The sequence below is a fragment of the Dermacentor silvarum genome, chromosome 4 (genome assembly GCF_013339745.2).
Source record: "Dermacentor silvarum isolate Dsil-2018 chromosome 4, BIME_Dsil_1.4, whole genome shotgun sequence".
Classification (NCBI taxonomy): domain Eukaryota; kingdom Metazoa; phylum Arthropoda; class Arachnida; order Ixodida; family Ixodidae; genus Dermacentor; species Dermacentor silvarum.
Window position 1 is genome coordinate 148,592,400 of NC_051157.2, and position 16,167 is coordinate 148,608,566.

General features: G+C 49.1%; 2 protein-coding genes across 2 annotated transcripts in view; both read left to right on the forward strand.

The window, feature by feature from the left end:
- Positions 1-16,167, forward strand: part of LOC119450730 (caprin-1-like) — a 28,191-nt gene extending 12,024 nt beyond the window's left edge. The window contains exons 5-8 of the mRNA XM_037714243.2: positions 4,102-4,286; positions 4,758-5,490; positions 13,510-13,611; positions 15,506-16,167. Of these exons, the coding sequence (XP_037570171.1) occupies positions 4,102-4,286; positions 4,758-5,490; positions 13,510-13,611; positions 15,506-15,579 (1,094 nt within the window). The 3' untranslated portion in view covers positions 15,580-16,167. The remainder of the gene's footprint in view (positions 1-4,101; positions 4,287-4,757; positions 5,491-13,509; positions 13,612-15,505) is intronic.
- Positions 6,713-10,236, forward strand: LOC119450731 (uncharacterized). The gene has a single exon (XM_037714244.2). It carries the CDS (start codon positions 7,217-7,219, stop codon positions 9,086-9,088), a length of 1,872 nt encoding a protein of 623 aa, XP_037570172.2. The 5' UTR covers positions 6,713-7,216; the 3' UTR covers positions 9,089-10,236.

The window sequence follows — 16,167 nt, forward strand, 5'->3', positions numbered from 1 at the left end:
AGAAAAAAAAAAGCACACGTTAGGATCGGGTATAAACTAAACAGACATTGTAAGCTATGGCTATTGGAAGGAAGACTGCATGTGTTCAGCTCATTCACTGTCTCCTAAGCTCAGCCACTGCCTCTATTGGGGTCACCAAGGGGTCAGGTGCATGCGTGATGACTGGTCATGTTCAAATTATCCGGAGAAGGCCAATATTAGGATCAAAATAACGAAGTTTTGTCCTATAGAAATGCATGGGAACCGGCGGAGGCCCTTGGTCGGGATCAAATTAACTGAAGTCTGTAATTAACACAGATATAATGAAGTAATTGCATGTCTCACCTATAGCATGTAACAAAATTATGCTTATGACAGGTATTGGATATATTTGAGGCTTTTAACACGTCTTTGTTACGTACGATAGGGTTTTACTGTACAATGCACTGGCATGTGCCAAGGGAGTTTCAGCGGCAGAGAAGGGGCACTTTACTTTTGGGTCTGCGTGCATGGCATTGGTGTGCAGTTAGTGCACATGCTGCAAGCATTGGGAGTGAGGCGCCCATGTGATGAGGACGTGCTTGTTGAGGCTGTGGGCCCACCGTGTGGGCCCCTGCAATCCTCTCCCTGACAAAAATTGTGGGGAAGACAAAGCACAGGGGCCATCTGATGGGTCATCACTGCCACTGCACAAGGCTGTGTTCCTTTGCCACTCACAGCATTGCATCAGTAAACATTTATTAAAGAAACCTTGTGAATAACTGAATCAAAGGCGCTGGTACCATTTGTGAAAATTGTGCCGAGGTCAAAGTTTCGCAGAGGAGTATGCCCAGCACTAGCGCCTACCTCCACGTCGCGTCATGTGCTCAAGTGGAGCATCAAACTTATCCGCTATCACGGCGGCCGCATTTCGATGGGGGCAAAATGCAGAAAGCACCCGTGTACTTAGATTTAGGTGCACGTTAAAGAACCCCAGGGGGACCAAATTAATCCGGAGTCCCCACTACAGCATGCCTCATAGTTAGGTGGTGGTTTTGGCATGTAAAGCCCCATAATGCGTTGGCGCAAGTAAAAAAATTCTACGTGTTTCCATCGAGTGGCAGCACATGCCAAGCGAAAGAAATGATCGAAAGAGGCGCGTTTTTTAAATATACAAGCGATAACATACATGTACGGCATTGACCCTTTAAGGGTTAATTCGAACTTGCGCTGTGGTCCTGTCAAAGTTATGTGTGTTCCAATTGACATAAACGCCCAGTAACTCGAACGCGAAAGCATTTGCGACGGTTAATTCGAACATACCACGCACCGACAATGCTCTCAGCAGCGCGCTAAATCACGTGGTGGTGCCTCCGACCAGCATTGCTCCGACCCTGCCATAGAGCAAAAGTTAAGGAGAAGCCCCTCAATTCCCCGCGCAAACGAACAAAAAAAAAACGAGATCGGAAATTTTACCCTCTCTCATATGGCAAGGTCGCCGTTTCTGCGTTGCGCTGGAACACGCGTGTACGTACCGACGTCTCAGCCACGCGGAGAAAATGGCAGTGAACCCTTCTCCTTTATGGTTCCTCTATTTGCTAGTTACGTGTTGACCTTGCGCGAAGCGGGAAGCAGCGGTGGTGTCCCAGTCCAGCCAACGAAATTGCCCATGCCGGCCAATGCTCGCTTCCTGATAACGGTAGAAAACGAAACCTCAGGGAGCGGGCTTAGCTGGCGCCAGGCAGGCTGGAGCGGCGGGCGGGCACGGTGACAGTCGAAGGTGAGGGTGTCGAGAGGGAGGGCGAGGGAGCCACCGAAGCAACGGAGTTGCCGAGACCAAATTCGTGTCCCTGCCGCCCTCCTCCCTCACTTTCAGCGGTGTCCGTGTGCGCCCTTCATCGTGCCAGCGCCGCCCACTCCCTTAAGTTTCGTTTTCTGCTGTTATCAGGAAGCGAGCGTTGGCCGTCGTAGGCAGTTTCGTGGCTCTCGCTCGCTATGCGCTTGCGCGCCGCGTTATTTCACGACACACCATTCGTGCATCGTGCTAGCACGAATACTTTAAAACTACGTCCTTCTTTTAATTCGAACAAATTTTCGGGCCCTTTTAGAGTTTGAATTATCGAGATTTGACTATACGGGTTGGCTCTATGGGGGGGTATGTGGCAGTGCTGCAAAGGCTCTTGAAAAATCGGGGGTATGTGGTAGTGCTGCAAACGCTCTTGAAAAAATCTGTCATCGAGTGTAGTTCATTATAATATGGACTCATTGTGAAAGTAGGTGGGGATCAAAGGGCTGCTTTATATTGCACTGCAATGCCCCTCCAATCTTTCCCAGTTCGCTCAGGAGGTTCACATACCCTTCTGGAAAGGTGACAGGCGAGTCACCTTTCAAATTGAAAAGCTAGTTGTGCAACTACAGTCAACGACTGAATTTTCGACCGCCTTCGTGGCACTGCCACTTCCCCATACAGCCAGTGTATAAGAACTTATGAAAATTCAGACCCAAAAACCCTTCAGTCCGATTTTCCCAACTTCTTGCTATGACCGCAGGTTCGATCAGCGCTCTCGTACACCAATCTGGGGGCAGCCTTAGCCACCATTGCAGCAACGTCAGGTCTAGCTGTTCTGACATTCGCTACCTAGCTTCCTGCCGTTCGGTGCCATGTTTTTCATGGAATTCACGGCTATCAGCAATGGCACCGACTCCGCCTTTATAAGCATCGCCAATGGCTTTGACATGCAAAAAACATAATGGCTGTTCCCAATAATAAGCTTCGCTGCAATACAGCAATATTACGCGGTGAAGCCTACAGACTGTATTGCGGTCAAGAACGCCAAGAGTAGAAAGGGCCAACTGTCGCAGGACACAATATGTATTCCTTGATTGTACGCCTAATAAGTGTACCAGCAGGCCTTCAGAGCCATCTTGAATGTGCCTGTGGCAATTTAAGCCCTTGCGGCAGTAAAAGACAAACTTATTTTTTTAGGACTGCCCGATTTTTCAGGTGTGGAAGGAGTATTTTGTTGAAGATGGTCAATTTGCCATCTGTTCAAGACAGAAGGACAAAGTTTAGGCAAATTTGTGTATTGCCCATCTCTCCTGCTGCAAATAAGTGTCCGTCAAGTAATGCAACTTGATGCATGCGTCTAGGGTCGATTCTTTCTCTCTCTCCCTTGTCTATATATTTGCCAAGTCTGATATAAGCTAATGTGAAGGCGCACTCGAAGGAAAGGGAGCGTGTTAAGCCAGAGGTAGTCCCATATGTTCACCGTTTGAGCCATAACCTCAAGAAGGTAGCTACCAGATATGGCATTCCCGTTGTTTTTTCAGCTCCCAACAAGTTGGCTCAATTATGCCCTCGTATCACACGCGATGGGCCGCGGGGCTGCCAGAAGCAGCACACCAACCCTGTCAGAAGCTGTATTGAAGGGGTGGTCTATGAGATACCCCTAGACTGCGGTAGGTCCTACATTGGACAAACGGGACGTTGCATTAATGACAGACTGAGGGAGCATGCCAATAGTATTGGTAAGTGTGACAATGCGCATCTTCCTGCGCATTGTAAGGCCTGTCATTGTGAGCCACGCTTTAAGCAAGTGTCGATTCTGGGCAAAAGTAGCGACAAAACTTCGAGGGAGTTGTTGGAAGCTTACTTTATTAAAAAGAAAGGGTCTGATTGTGTTAGTGACACATCCATCACATTGTATTCTGCAGAAATGTGCTTTCTTGATAAAATGTTATCATGACCATGTAGTTCCATGTCATACCTTGGCTCTCTGCGCACGCGCGGAAGTTAACTTTGTTTCTGTATGCTCTGGCGCTGTCATTAAACAGTTGGTAGTTTGGCGCTTCACTGTCTCTTCTCTTCTGTCCCCTTTTCACAAAATGCATTTCGCGTTTTGGTCAGCAATACTGGACTGGTTTTCGTCTCGTAGCTGCCGGCCGCAGGCTGGTAGAACATACTAATTCCCAGAGTGGCTGAACTGCCCTACTTGCAACTCGGACACAGGCACCAGATTTGCCTCTAGTAATCTTTGTAGGAAACGCGTGTGTCCTTCAGTACCACATTAGCAACTTTGAGCACACCGCTGCCAGATGTGCTACAGGTCTTGTACAATTCCTTGACTGTGGACGCACTGACAGACAAGGCATTGCGGGAGGTGCTGCTAGAGGTGCAGCAGAGCGCATACTTCTCGGGGACGTCTGGGGAGGACTCGACACCCGCTGCCCCCCCTTCCGAGGAGGATGCCACGGGCACCGAGGAAGAGGAGCAGCAGCCGCAGCAGGAGGTGCCGCTGATCGTGGAGGACGAGTCTCCAGTCAGCGAGGTGAGCTGGGAAGACTCGTAGGGGCTTCACATTTGAAATAAAATTAAGACTACAGATCACTTGAGAACCCACTTCCAGCATGTCACATTACCTTTTGCACTGATGAGAGATAATGACGGTGCCTGGGATGTAAACCTGTCATCTTTAAAAGTGCCATGCTGCTGTTGTGGCCTTAGTGTATAGGATTTTTTTGCACGCGCGTGTGTGCCTATTTGGCGGGGTTTCTAAAAAATAAGTGATTGGGCCAAGGACTTGCAGCTAAGTGTATTCCTGAACTACAGTGGAACCTCGGTAATACGATTTGGTTTGATGATACGCCTTATTTTCTGGTACTGGTGAAGATCGTGTCGAACAAGATTCACTGTAAATTGTAGACTACTCGCCTTGCGGCTACCCTGTTGGGGGCTGCCACAGAGCTCACTTGTCAAAGGCATGGCCCCAGTTTAGTTATGTGTTGCCACATTTGCACAGGTGCCCGAACCCTTGGTAGAGCCGCCGCAGCAACAACCGCAGCTTCCACAACCGGTAACAACCGCACCAAGCCCCCTGCGGGAGGTTGAGCCCACGACTATCCCGGTGGCACCAGTTCCCGCACCGACGACAGCCCCACCCCCGTTGCTGCCCGGTGACACCATCGTGGTGGAGTCTGCAGTGGTTGTAGAGGCTACTCCGCTGGTTCCCGGTCGGCTCGACTTTTTCCAAGAGTCTCAGATCGACCTTGATACGCCGCACATGGACCCGGCCGTTGTGGCAGCGCTCCCTTCGGTGCCCGCAATGCCACCTCCGCCTGCCGCCATTGTGCAGCCGGCCGGCTTTGTGCTGACCGCTGGCCCCCCACCCCACCCTGCGACGGTCGTGCCTCCTCCCCCTCACCACGCTGCCCCGCCCCCACACCAGTCGCTTGCGAGCCACACCATCCCACTTCCTCCTCAAACTGTGGTACAGCCAGTCCAACAGCCCGTTGTCCAGCAGCAGCCACCACCACCCCAGCCACATCCACAGCCGCCACCACCGCACCAGCAGCCTCAGCACCAGCCGCAGCTGCCACCACTGACGATGGACTATTCGGAGCTCGTGCCAATCCCCACTGTGACGTTCACCAACCAGAGCCTCCGCAATGCCCACGGCGATGATAGGAGGCCACGGAGGGGTGGTCCTGGCGGAGGACCTCCCAGAAGAGGTGGTGGCTACACCAATGGCAAAGGTGAGCACTCCTGTCACATAACGTATTTACCCAATTCTAACACGCATCTAATTCACGTGAGCCTAAAGCAAGAGAAAGTTCGGTAGCATGTTGCACTCCTGTAACACGTGAAGGCGAAAGCCTGCTGCACACATGGTAATGCGCTGTCTTGCATTGTTACGTTGCTGCTTTCGCAGTTCTGCTTCCTGCGCCCGTATAGTGCGCCGACAACACTTCTCTTCAACTTTACGTTGCATTCTACCAGCAGGGGAAAGCAGAACTCGCTATTGAATGCCTCACTCCCACCGCTTCGCACGTGGCACCTGGTTTCTCGCTTGGCGAGCATCCTCTGCCGTAGCGTATACTTCCGAGGCCTATTTGTGTATAACAAATAGCAGTAAAATTCTTTTGAGAATATTTGCATAAAATTTTTATTTTAGATGTTGAGTTACCTATCTATCGAACATTCTTTTGACCCCCTTAAGATACGATATCTGGGTTCGACTGTGTCCCGATCTGGCCCGATCGAGTTAAAAGTGCGTTGTTGAACACCTGTATAGCATGCCGCTGATTCATAAGAGAGAAATACAGCCCCCTGTTTGTCATCAGAAAAAACAAGGTGGGCAGAATATACCTCCACTTATGGGCATTTTGTTTTAATGGGCTTTCATACAAATAACAACATGTCATTGTCGCTGTTCAAGTCATTGGCCACAGATATCAAGCCCACGGGGGTACTCCGGTACTCTCCAGAGAGACTGCATCAGACTTGTCGGATATGTGAAACGGCACTCCTGGCACTGTGCAGGTAGCAAGCTGGGCACAGCACCAGTAACGCTGGGGCTAATTACACTGATGCATCCAGTGCTGAGGTGCAATATCGCAAGAAAGTGATAGTATCTCCGAAAGTTATTGGCCAAAAATACCGCTCAATATCTTGGTGCAACACAAGAATGAAACGACTCGTGCTGTTGCGATTTTTGTGACGGCAATGATGCTGTCTGATGGTAGGCTGTTGCCAACTCCACAAAGTGGTATTGGTTTGGTATCCTATTGATACGTGCAGGCAATTTTCGGACCCATTTTCTCGCGGGATAAGATGCGTAGTCGATTCTGGTAACTACGGTATACAACAAAGCCCTGCTCCATGGTGTGCCTGCTATGAGGCTTGTCCTGCTTAGGTAGCAAAATGAACTGCTTCAAAATCGAAGGTTTAAACTGATCTAACTTGCAAGACGTCTTTAAGGGGAGACGCGGGTCGAAAAGTCACAGATTTCCGGAAAATTTTCGCTTTTTCTTTTTCCGGTTGTATTGGCATCCTTGGACTATAATCTTTTACTTCTGAAAATATCAAGCTGAAGTTCGCGCGAGAAATTATCTAAAAATGCTTCCAAGTGGGCAGCGGTGACGTGAGAAATGCGCGAAAGTCGCCAAAAATGGCGTAGTTCGCGTCGTCCTGTCGCGAAAACAACGCGTTGGCCGCCATTTGCAATCGTGCACGCATGCTGCGAAGGCCGTCCCCTTCACAATCCATTAGTAGCCAGTCTCGTAGCTTCACGCAGAATAAACAAAAAACAAGAAAAACAACGCGTACGTCACGCGTTTCGAATATCGCAGCAAACAGCGCGAGGCCGCCATTGGACGGCGGTGCGCTCCACCCCCCCCCCCCCTCCTATCTCTCCGGCAAAAGAGCGAAGCCTCGGACGTCGCGGTCAAGTTGTTCTGCGTTTCTCTGCATTTTTGCGTCATGGCAAGCCCCAAGAAGCGCAGTCTAGATAATCGAAAGTTCAGAACTCGCCACAAGTATCGAGGGAAACGGCGTCGGACGCTTCCCAAAGCGACAGCGAACGACGATGTCACCCCCGACCAACGCCCCGACGCTCGGACTTCGGATAGGCCTAACACCGACACCGAACACCGCGACAGTGGTTGTGAAATAGCCGCTGCCGTGGAATTCGTCAGTGCATCCCAAAGGAAGATTGGATTCTTCAAGAGCGAACGTAGACAAGTAGATGCTGCTACTGCCAACACGCTGCTTTGCGAAATCGATGCGCTGACGGCACTTGTGGCGGGTGCGCAATGCCCAACCTGCCGCGAACGGAAGCTCGGCGTCCGAGAGGCAGCTGGAAAGCGCAAAGGGCTTTCGGCATTCCTTGAACTGTGCTGTGAAAATCCCAATTGCCCTGAATCTGCACTTTCGTTCACGCACACGTCGAGACGTACTACTTCGGCCGGGAACCAAGGGACGAGCGCTCGTTTCGACAGCGGCAGCTCGCGTGACAGCTTTGCTGTAAACGTGAAGGCAGTTCTGGCAGCACGCGCTATAGGCGCAGGCCATGACCAACTTTCACGATTTTGTGCGATTCTCGGTCTTCCGAGCCCGATGCATCACAAAACATTCAACGGCATTTCCAAGAAGCTCCATGGTGCCGCGATGACGGCAGTGAGCAAAAACTTGGACCAGGCAAGAAACATCACGAAGGACGCAGTCGGCGGCAGAGATGTGCCAGTCATGTTTGATGGCACCTGGCAGAAAAGAGGTCATAAAAGCCACAATGGAGTGGGCACAGTCGTGTCCCTGGACACGGGGCTCTGCCTCGATTTTGAAGTTCTTTCGAACTACTGCCATGCTTGCAGTATCCACAGGGACCTTGGGGAGGATGAAGAGGTATGGCGAGCTTTCCATCTTCCAGTTTGCGAAAAAAACACTGACTGCTCATCCCACGCAATGGAACCTGCGGCAGCTGTCAATATATGGCAGAGGACCTTGTCTTATGAAACTCCACTGCAATTCACCAGCTTCCTAAGTGATGGTGACAGCAAGGCCTACACTGCAGTCTGCGAGGCAAATGTGTACTGTGACACACACATTGACAAAGAAGAGTGCACTAACCACGTTGCAAAGCGCTTGGGAACTGCGCTACGGAAATTGGCAACACCACTGCCACGAGGCGAAAAACTGAAAGATGCAACAATAATGAAACTACAAACATACTACAAGATCGCCATCACGAGCAACAAGGACAGTGTTCGAAGTATGTACACTGCCATATGGGCATCGTATTTTCATTGCTGCTCTAGTGATGGTGCCAGTAGCCACAACTTTTGCCCCGCGGGACCAAATTCGTGGTGCAAGCACAAGCGTGCGGAAGCACTGGGGGAGCCTGCACCGCACCACACCCCACTGTTGACGAAGGCTCAAGGATTGGCAATTATGCCTATCTACGAGCGCCTTACAGAGGAGAAACTCCTTATTCGGTGTCTTCATGGCAAGACACAGAATGCAGCCGAATCGCTGAACAGCAAGATATGGCTGCTATGTCCAAAAACAAAGTTTGCCTCCAGAACAACTGTGGAGACGGCCACCGCTCTTGCTGTACTCTGGTACAATAAAGGCCACAGGGGCTTTGAAAAAGTGCTCGAAGGCATTGGAATTCTCCCCTCAAGAGATCTGGCCACACATGGTGACCGCTGTGACGTCATGCGCATCAGGAAGATGAACCTGAAGCAAACTGCAGAAGCGAGGGCGCACCGTCGCAACACAGCGAAGAGAGCTCGTGTCGAGGACACTGACCGCAAGAGCCGTGAAGGACCAAGCTATGGTGCGGGAGACTTCTAGACACTTGCAGTGCATTCAGTGCAAGCTGCTTTTCATTGTGCCCCAATTTGATGCAAAAAGAATGGTTTCCTAATAAATGCCAACTTTCCAAACTTTCGAACTTGTTTTTCTCATTTTCATTTTTTTTTTTGACAATTTCACGTTTTCCGGGCAGCCTTTTAGACACTTATACTTATTGTATAGTAACGAAACTTGGCACACATATTCTTCAACACATGCAGAATGCAAATATCTATTTGAAATTGTAATGCCTACCAGCATTAGTTGTGAAAATATTAGGTTATTGTTTCAAGGGAGATTGAAAATAATTAGTCATTCAATACAATTTTTTTTTCTTGGTTCCAATATTTCTGTGACATATCTGGATAGATATTTGCACTTCACAATCTACCAAGAGTCAAATAAGATCAGACACAATGCTTTCACTGAAAGTTAAGTACATAAAAGAGTACCTGCAAAAAATGTAACTTTTTGCTATTGTGCATGGCATAACTCAATAACTATAGCAGCTATACAAAAAATGATTGCATATTTGAAATCTGCATGAAAAACTATACCAATAACAAAATTTTCAAGTGTCTATGACTAGAAATTAAAAAAACGTTTTTTCGAGGAGCGTCTCCCCTTAAGCACTAGAGCTCGGTAGCTTCACTAAACTTTTAACGTGATGCAGTACCCGCATTTAATTCTTGAACTGCTTCAAAGAAGGACCACAGCTCAACATTTAGTGTTTAGGAGAACCTAAACTTGCACTTTTTAGTCTTTTGTGGTATAGCATATTGGCAGTTCTTTCTGGGGTTTTACGATGCCAAAACCAGTTCTGATTATGAGGCACTGCCGTAGGGGAGGGTTCCGGAATAATTTTGACCACCTAAGGTTGTTTAATGTGCACTACAACGAGAGCACATGGGCCGCTGCGGCCGGGGTTTGATCCCGCAACCTCGTGCTCAGCAGTGCAATGCCTTAGCCACTGAGACACCGCAGAGGGTTCGTTTTCAAATTTATCTGCTGTATCTGAAGTACTAGTAGTGCTGATTGCTGCACAATCAAAATTCTAGACTTCATTGCTGAGTGCAGCCATCACTGTCAATTCCGTAAGTGTCCTTTTAGAAAGCTAGCCAGCTGAGGCATTGTCAGAGTGGAGCAGATCATGATGCAGCCTACACAACACAGTTAGCACACTGAACCACAGTGGCTAAGTTGGCAGATTTGCGAACTGGTCGGGTTATTCTGAGATGCCAAAACGAAGGTGTGCAAGCGATTTTAGTAATGCCTGACATGGTTAATGCTGTCACTGGTTTTACTAGTGGCACCAGTGCCTACTGGTTGCAGAAGGTGTTGCCACAACCAGTTTCCTGCAAGAACTTCCCGCATATCGGATATAACAATCGAAATTTTGCCTCTGGGTGGTGTTTTCCAAGCAGAAATTTGCATTCCTAAGTTGCCCTTAACCAAGACGGGGCAAAAAGTTTGCCTACGCGAGTTCGTATCTGCTGCCATTACTGCGCAGCGCATCTCGCCCGCACGCCGGTTGCGAAAGCCACGTAGAGCATCGCAAGATGGCGCCAGCTGCTTCGCGTCCGCGTCGCAGGCAGTCGTCCTTAGAAAAGGAGGAGAGAAGAGTAAAAAAAATTACGATAAGCGAGCGGTGCCTGCACTCCCTTTACAATCTCCCTCTCTCTCTCTTCCTCAGCGAGCGCAGAAATGCGCCGCAGAAGCAGGGGGAGGTGTGCCAACAAAGCGCAAAGCTGCGTCACTTGAGACGAAGCTGCAAATTTTGCAAGACTCGAAGAAGTACGAGCTCGCGCAGTTTATGATATCGACGATTATGAAAACCAGGAGCGCCACGATCATGAAGGCTGGAACCAGTGACCATGCCGATCAATGGGAAAGGCGTGCTTTGTACGCCAGGACGAAACCCCCGTGGGTGAAACTAACACGGTGGAAGCCGCTGACATTAGCGAACTCTGGGAGCACATTGCTACTGACGAAGAAATAACTGGTGCTTCGATGGAGGAGTTTGAGTGCAGATAGTGCTGCCTCGTTCTGCGAAGAGATCTCAGACGGAGCGATCGTTGTTGCGACTGACGGCGGCGTTGTGCGACGGAGGCGACAACGAGATTGACAATGGGCCCGTCTTTGACACCGACCGCAATGTTCAACCAAAGTGTAATGTCGTCGATCGAGTCGCTCATTGATTGCACTCTAAATTATAGCCGCCAGTGTTCGCGCAGCAGCTGGACGCAATGCACACCGCGGTTGTGAACCTGAAACTTCCGCAAAAGCAAGCGGAGATTTCTGACTACATATATCAGTGAGTCTAACGAGTGTAACGCTATTTAGGAGGTATAAATAACTTTCTATTTTTCACGGCCTACTTTCTACGTCATTTTTTATGGCAAGTGGCAAATTTGGTTTCGGGACTACAAAGGTATATTCGGCAGTTTTTTTTTTTTTTTTTCGGCAGTTCAGGTATAGCGATGATCGGTTATAACGATCGGATTTCTTTTTTTTTTTTATTATTGTTGCGACGACCCGCATTTTGCGACAAGTTGGTTTGGTCCTGGCAATTACCCATAAAAATAATGTATGAAAAACCTTGATTATACAACGCAGTTTTATGCAGGCTCCTGCCTCGTACGATGCCTCTCTGGCACCTTATGAGAGAAAAAAATTAAGAAATGCCCGAAGCACACGCAGGCTGGCACATTAACACACTGCAGCCGGCTGAAAACTGGTCTGCAATACCATATATATATATATATAATCACCCAAATATATTCACCCAAACGTGACCGTGATTGCAATGCGAGGGGCGGCTTTCCAGTCACGCAAAATTTTAAAAATAAGACTGCAAATGTAACACGACATAAACGGAAAATAAATGGTACCTTTATTCAAGGAATCGCAATTTGGAAACTAGTTCACTTATCATTGACCTCTGAAGAGGAGACAGAGCCTTCCTGGGGGCGGTATTCTTGGGCGATCGCTTTCGTAGCTAGTTTCATTTTCGTGATATTTCGTGTGATTTGGCCATGATAGTGTCCCCAACAAGTGGTTCTGGCGCTGTCCTAAGCTCGCTATCAGCGCCAAGAGAGCTGTCGGTTGTATACTTCGAGGGGTTCGCTGCCGGGACGAGCAGTCTCTTGAAAGCAAAACTATCTCCAAAAGTGATCGCCCGAGAATCATCTTCCAAGCCGTTAAGCTTGTTTGATACTTTAATCTTTCTTAAAGGACCACACAATCATTTCATTTGGGGTCAGTACCAGGCCACTTCGATTTCCAGAGCATTTCCGACGCCTCGCATTTGAAGAGGGCCTGCCGCTGGTCCATCCGCAAATAGTCTACTCGTTGACGTCGAGACACCGAGCCAGTGTGGACTTTCCCAGTTCCTCGGCCATTAGAATTGCTCGTCTCGCGAAGCGGCCGTCATACCGAATGCACTGCATCGGCATAACTTCGCGAATGAACGAAGTCAAACAGCAGAAGGCCGTAGGGAATTGGAGCATCGTAACCAGCCTTAATAAGCACAGCGTAAACATCCTCGATTCCAACCAAAAACAAGTTCTGACTTCGGTCGACTTGTCTATGGATTAGATCGAGACTTAAAGTTATAGGTTGCCAACATAATGCTAAAACTTGCTGTACTTAGAATTTTTTTAGAATATTTGTTTTAAAATAAAAGATTGGTTGACCCACCTGCGGAAGCAGCAGCAGCGTGTGCCGCCGTATTGCCCCTGGGTACACCCGTATGCCTGGCGTCCAGATGATTTCTATCGGATTGTTTGATTTTTCATGCCTACAAAGGATGCATTGAATAGCGGAAGCTGTAGCATCCTCCGAGGCTGGGCAAAGTATTTCAGGGTAGGCTGTGTGCGAGTCAGTTAAGGCTCGAACCGGTTTCTGTATGGTGTATGGGCGGCTTGCAGACGCTCCCCAGATAGCAAAGAGTTCAGCATACACTGGGGAACCGCACGAAAGGTCGCAGCTATAGGCCCCTGTGTAGGCGATAGTCCGTGTGCAGACCCATGCCATATAGGCCTGTTCTGTTCATCAGAGAGCAGCGTCAGTGTAGATATCAGCTGTATCGGCTTGCTGCCTTGAGTTGCCGTGTGGCAAGAAGTTGGCGGGCAGTAGCATTTCACGAGGTATGGGACGACGGATTGAATTTTGAGTCAAATGTTCTGTACGAACCTTGTATTCTGGACATTGTCAAAGTCCGCCATATTGTCAAATTTGCGGTCTTGTCATTTCCGATTTGCCCACAGGGCTATGCGGCGGCCTCTATAATTTGGTCAAAACGCCAGCATGACAGTAGTATTTCAGTGTCCAGCACCTGTTTGTGGGCGCATTATGGTGGAGCCAGAGGTGTGTCTTGTTTTCAAAGGTGCATGACACCCTGCTCTCTCTCAACCCTACAGGCCCACAATGGCAACCCAATGGCAGTGGCCATGATCGACCAGAAGGGTACCGGGGGCCCCCACGGCAGGCAGGGTCCGGACCCAGGGGAGGACAGCACCCGGGTAAGCGTTGGCTTGTGATTCACTGTAAGACAGTAAAAGCCGGTTAATTCGAATTGCACAAAGCACCGTAATAAATATCAAATTATCCAAGTGCTGAAGTAACAAAATAACAGAAACATTAAAATTATGTTAGGCAGCATACCTTTATTTGCTGAGGTACTGCTTTATAGTTGTCTGCTTTTTTGAACAGATTGCACTCAACATAACAATTTTTCTTATAAATGGCCATCAGCATGCAAGCTGTGTGGAGTGCGCATACAAAATTCCAAGACTAAGAGTGCCTTCTTTATTGACTTTGGGACGTTCCCCCATACTCTGTGTGTGGTTTAATGAGGTGTAGAAGGTGCTACAGGTGATTATCAGACAATTTAATGGAGCATCCAGTCCATGAGGGAGTGGACTGGTGCTCCTTGATTGCACAGTAGAGCCTCATTGATACAATCCCATTTCGTACAATTTCCCTGCACCAACGTTTGCATTCAAGAAGACAAAAAAAATGACCCAATGCAGTTACACTTCTATTTTACTGGTTAGTACATTCCCGGCACCAACATTCATTTCGTTGCCAAACTGCAATCGTGTGATGTCTTTTGGCTGCTGGATCCCACATGAACAAGGCATGCGCAATCGAGACCACGGCAGCTTCCCCACACTAGTAGGCTTCTAGGCTAGTTGGTTTGATAGTTATTGGTAGCATACATAGTCTTAAGTGACGCGGGCAAGGAATTGTGACAATGACTGGCGCTAACTTGCAACTGATTTTTATCACCAAAAGCAGCATATTTATATCTGCAAAGTAACACCAAACCAGATACAGAGGGTACCAATCACTGCACATACTTACTTGCATTGTCGGGATAGGCCGTTTCGCTTCCACTCGGAGCTATGGATTGGGTGCTGATGCAGCTCGCATTTGTTTTTGTGGTCAAAGTTGCTTGCACAATTTTCCCACGTATCTTTGTCTGCATTTCTGTACTGTATGGTTTGAGGCTTCGGTAGCATTTGGTGACGATGTGCAGTGGCACAGCATGTACATATTCCAGTAAGATGTTAGTGCTTGCTGTGCACTTACCGTATTTACACGATTGTAAGTTGACTCGAATGTAGGTCGACCCCCCCAAAATTGCATGTCTCAAAAAAGGGGGGGGGGGGGAGGAAAACCACGCGAGTGCATTCACACAAGGGAAATTCATTGATGGGGTTGCTAAGACTACTCATTGTCACTGGAGTCGACCTCACTGGCACTGCTGCCGTCATAGCTGCTGCGGTCCCACAGTACGTCATCAAGTGAGAGTCCACACTTCGCGCACGAATGCACCACGACATCGCGCGGTACAGCCGCCCACAGTAGCCAGGGAGGCCAAATTTCCTCGTGCTGAAGCCGCCACTGCCGCACCACACGTTCACCGACTCCAAACTTGCGTCCCGCTACGCAGTTGTTAGTTTTCTCGGCATGGAGGATAGCAACCCGTTTGAACGCTGTTGTGAACGAGCGCCGAAAGTTCTTGGCACTGATGACAGGCGCAACGATTCAGCACAACAGCAGAAGTGACAGATGCGCGCGGCCATCAAAAACAATCGTATCTCAAAGAAAAGCTCTTTTGCCAACTACTAATACCCCCCAAACGACGGCTCATCCACCAACTACCATACCCCCCTAACGGCGGCAGAAAGTGGCTGGCGGACTTGGCGAGTTTGAGGCTGCCGTCACTGTTGCAAGGCCGCTACAGCAGCAATTGAAAGTCGCAGATGTCTTGCTGCCTACTCGCAAATAAAGGTTGTGTGCGTGTGTGAGTGAGAACACGTAAGTTTTTTTTGGCCGGAACAAGGTTTTTCTGTACATTCTTAGTGCAAAGAGTAGTCGTTTGCAACTATGGCTATCTCTTTTCCGCAGGACGCGGGCGCCCCGCAGGGAACCGCGGCCCCCCACGCAACACTGGTGTTCCAGCTGCAGCCTATGCCCAGTAGCGGCACCTGCCAGTGACAATGCTTCGCCCAGTCGCCCCGGGAGGGCGCTGCTACCAATGCACCCATCTGACTCTGCCTCCTGTCTGGGAGTTGCCTCTGCTGCCCCCTCAGCCAATTCATTTTCCTTCTTTCTCTTGTTATATAATGTTGCCCCTCTCCACTCCCAGACTCTCTCCCTCTCTGCACATTTTGTTTTTCATTGTCCCTCCTTTCTGTGTGTGTGCCTGTACAGTCTGCCCGGGGCAGTGGAAGGCACTCTTCCTTCTTTTCGAGGTGGGCGAGGGTGGTGCTCTATCAAAGAAAAGGGTCATCTCTCAGGCGTGCGTGCCAGGACCAACAACAGCCCTCGCCCTCCTTTTCCCCCTCATTCTGCAGAGAGTTTTGTGCATAAAATACATTGTTTGTTCCCCTCTCCACTCTTTCTTTTTTTTTTCCCCGCCCTTCCTGTTTCCGTGCGGAAGTGGACGCCAGCAGTTGTTGCGCACAGGGCTGTTTGTGTGTGGCATGCACTTGGAAAGCAAGATACACAATGCATGCCGAGGCAAATAAAGAAAAGAGCCGAGGTGGATCTTCTAGTTTTAAAAAACG

Excerpts from the sequence above, each read along its gene's own strand:
- LOC119450731 (XM_037714244.2), top strand. The coding sequence starts at position 7,217 with ATGGCAAGCCCCAAGAAGCGCAGTCTAGATAATCGAAAGTTCAGAACT.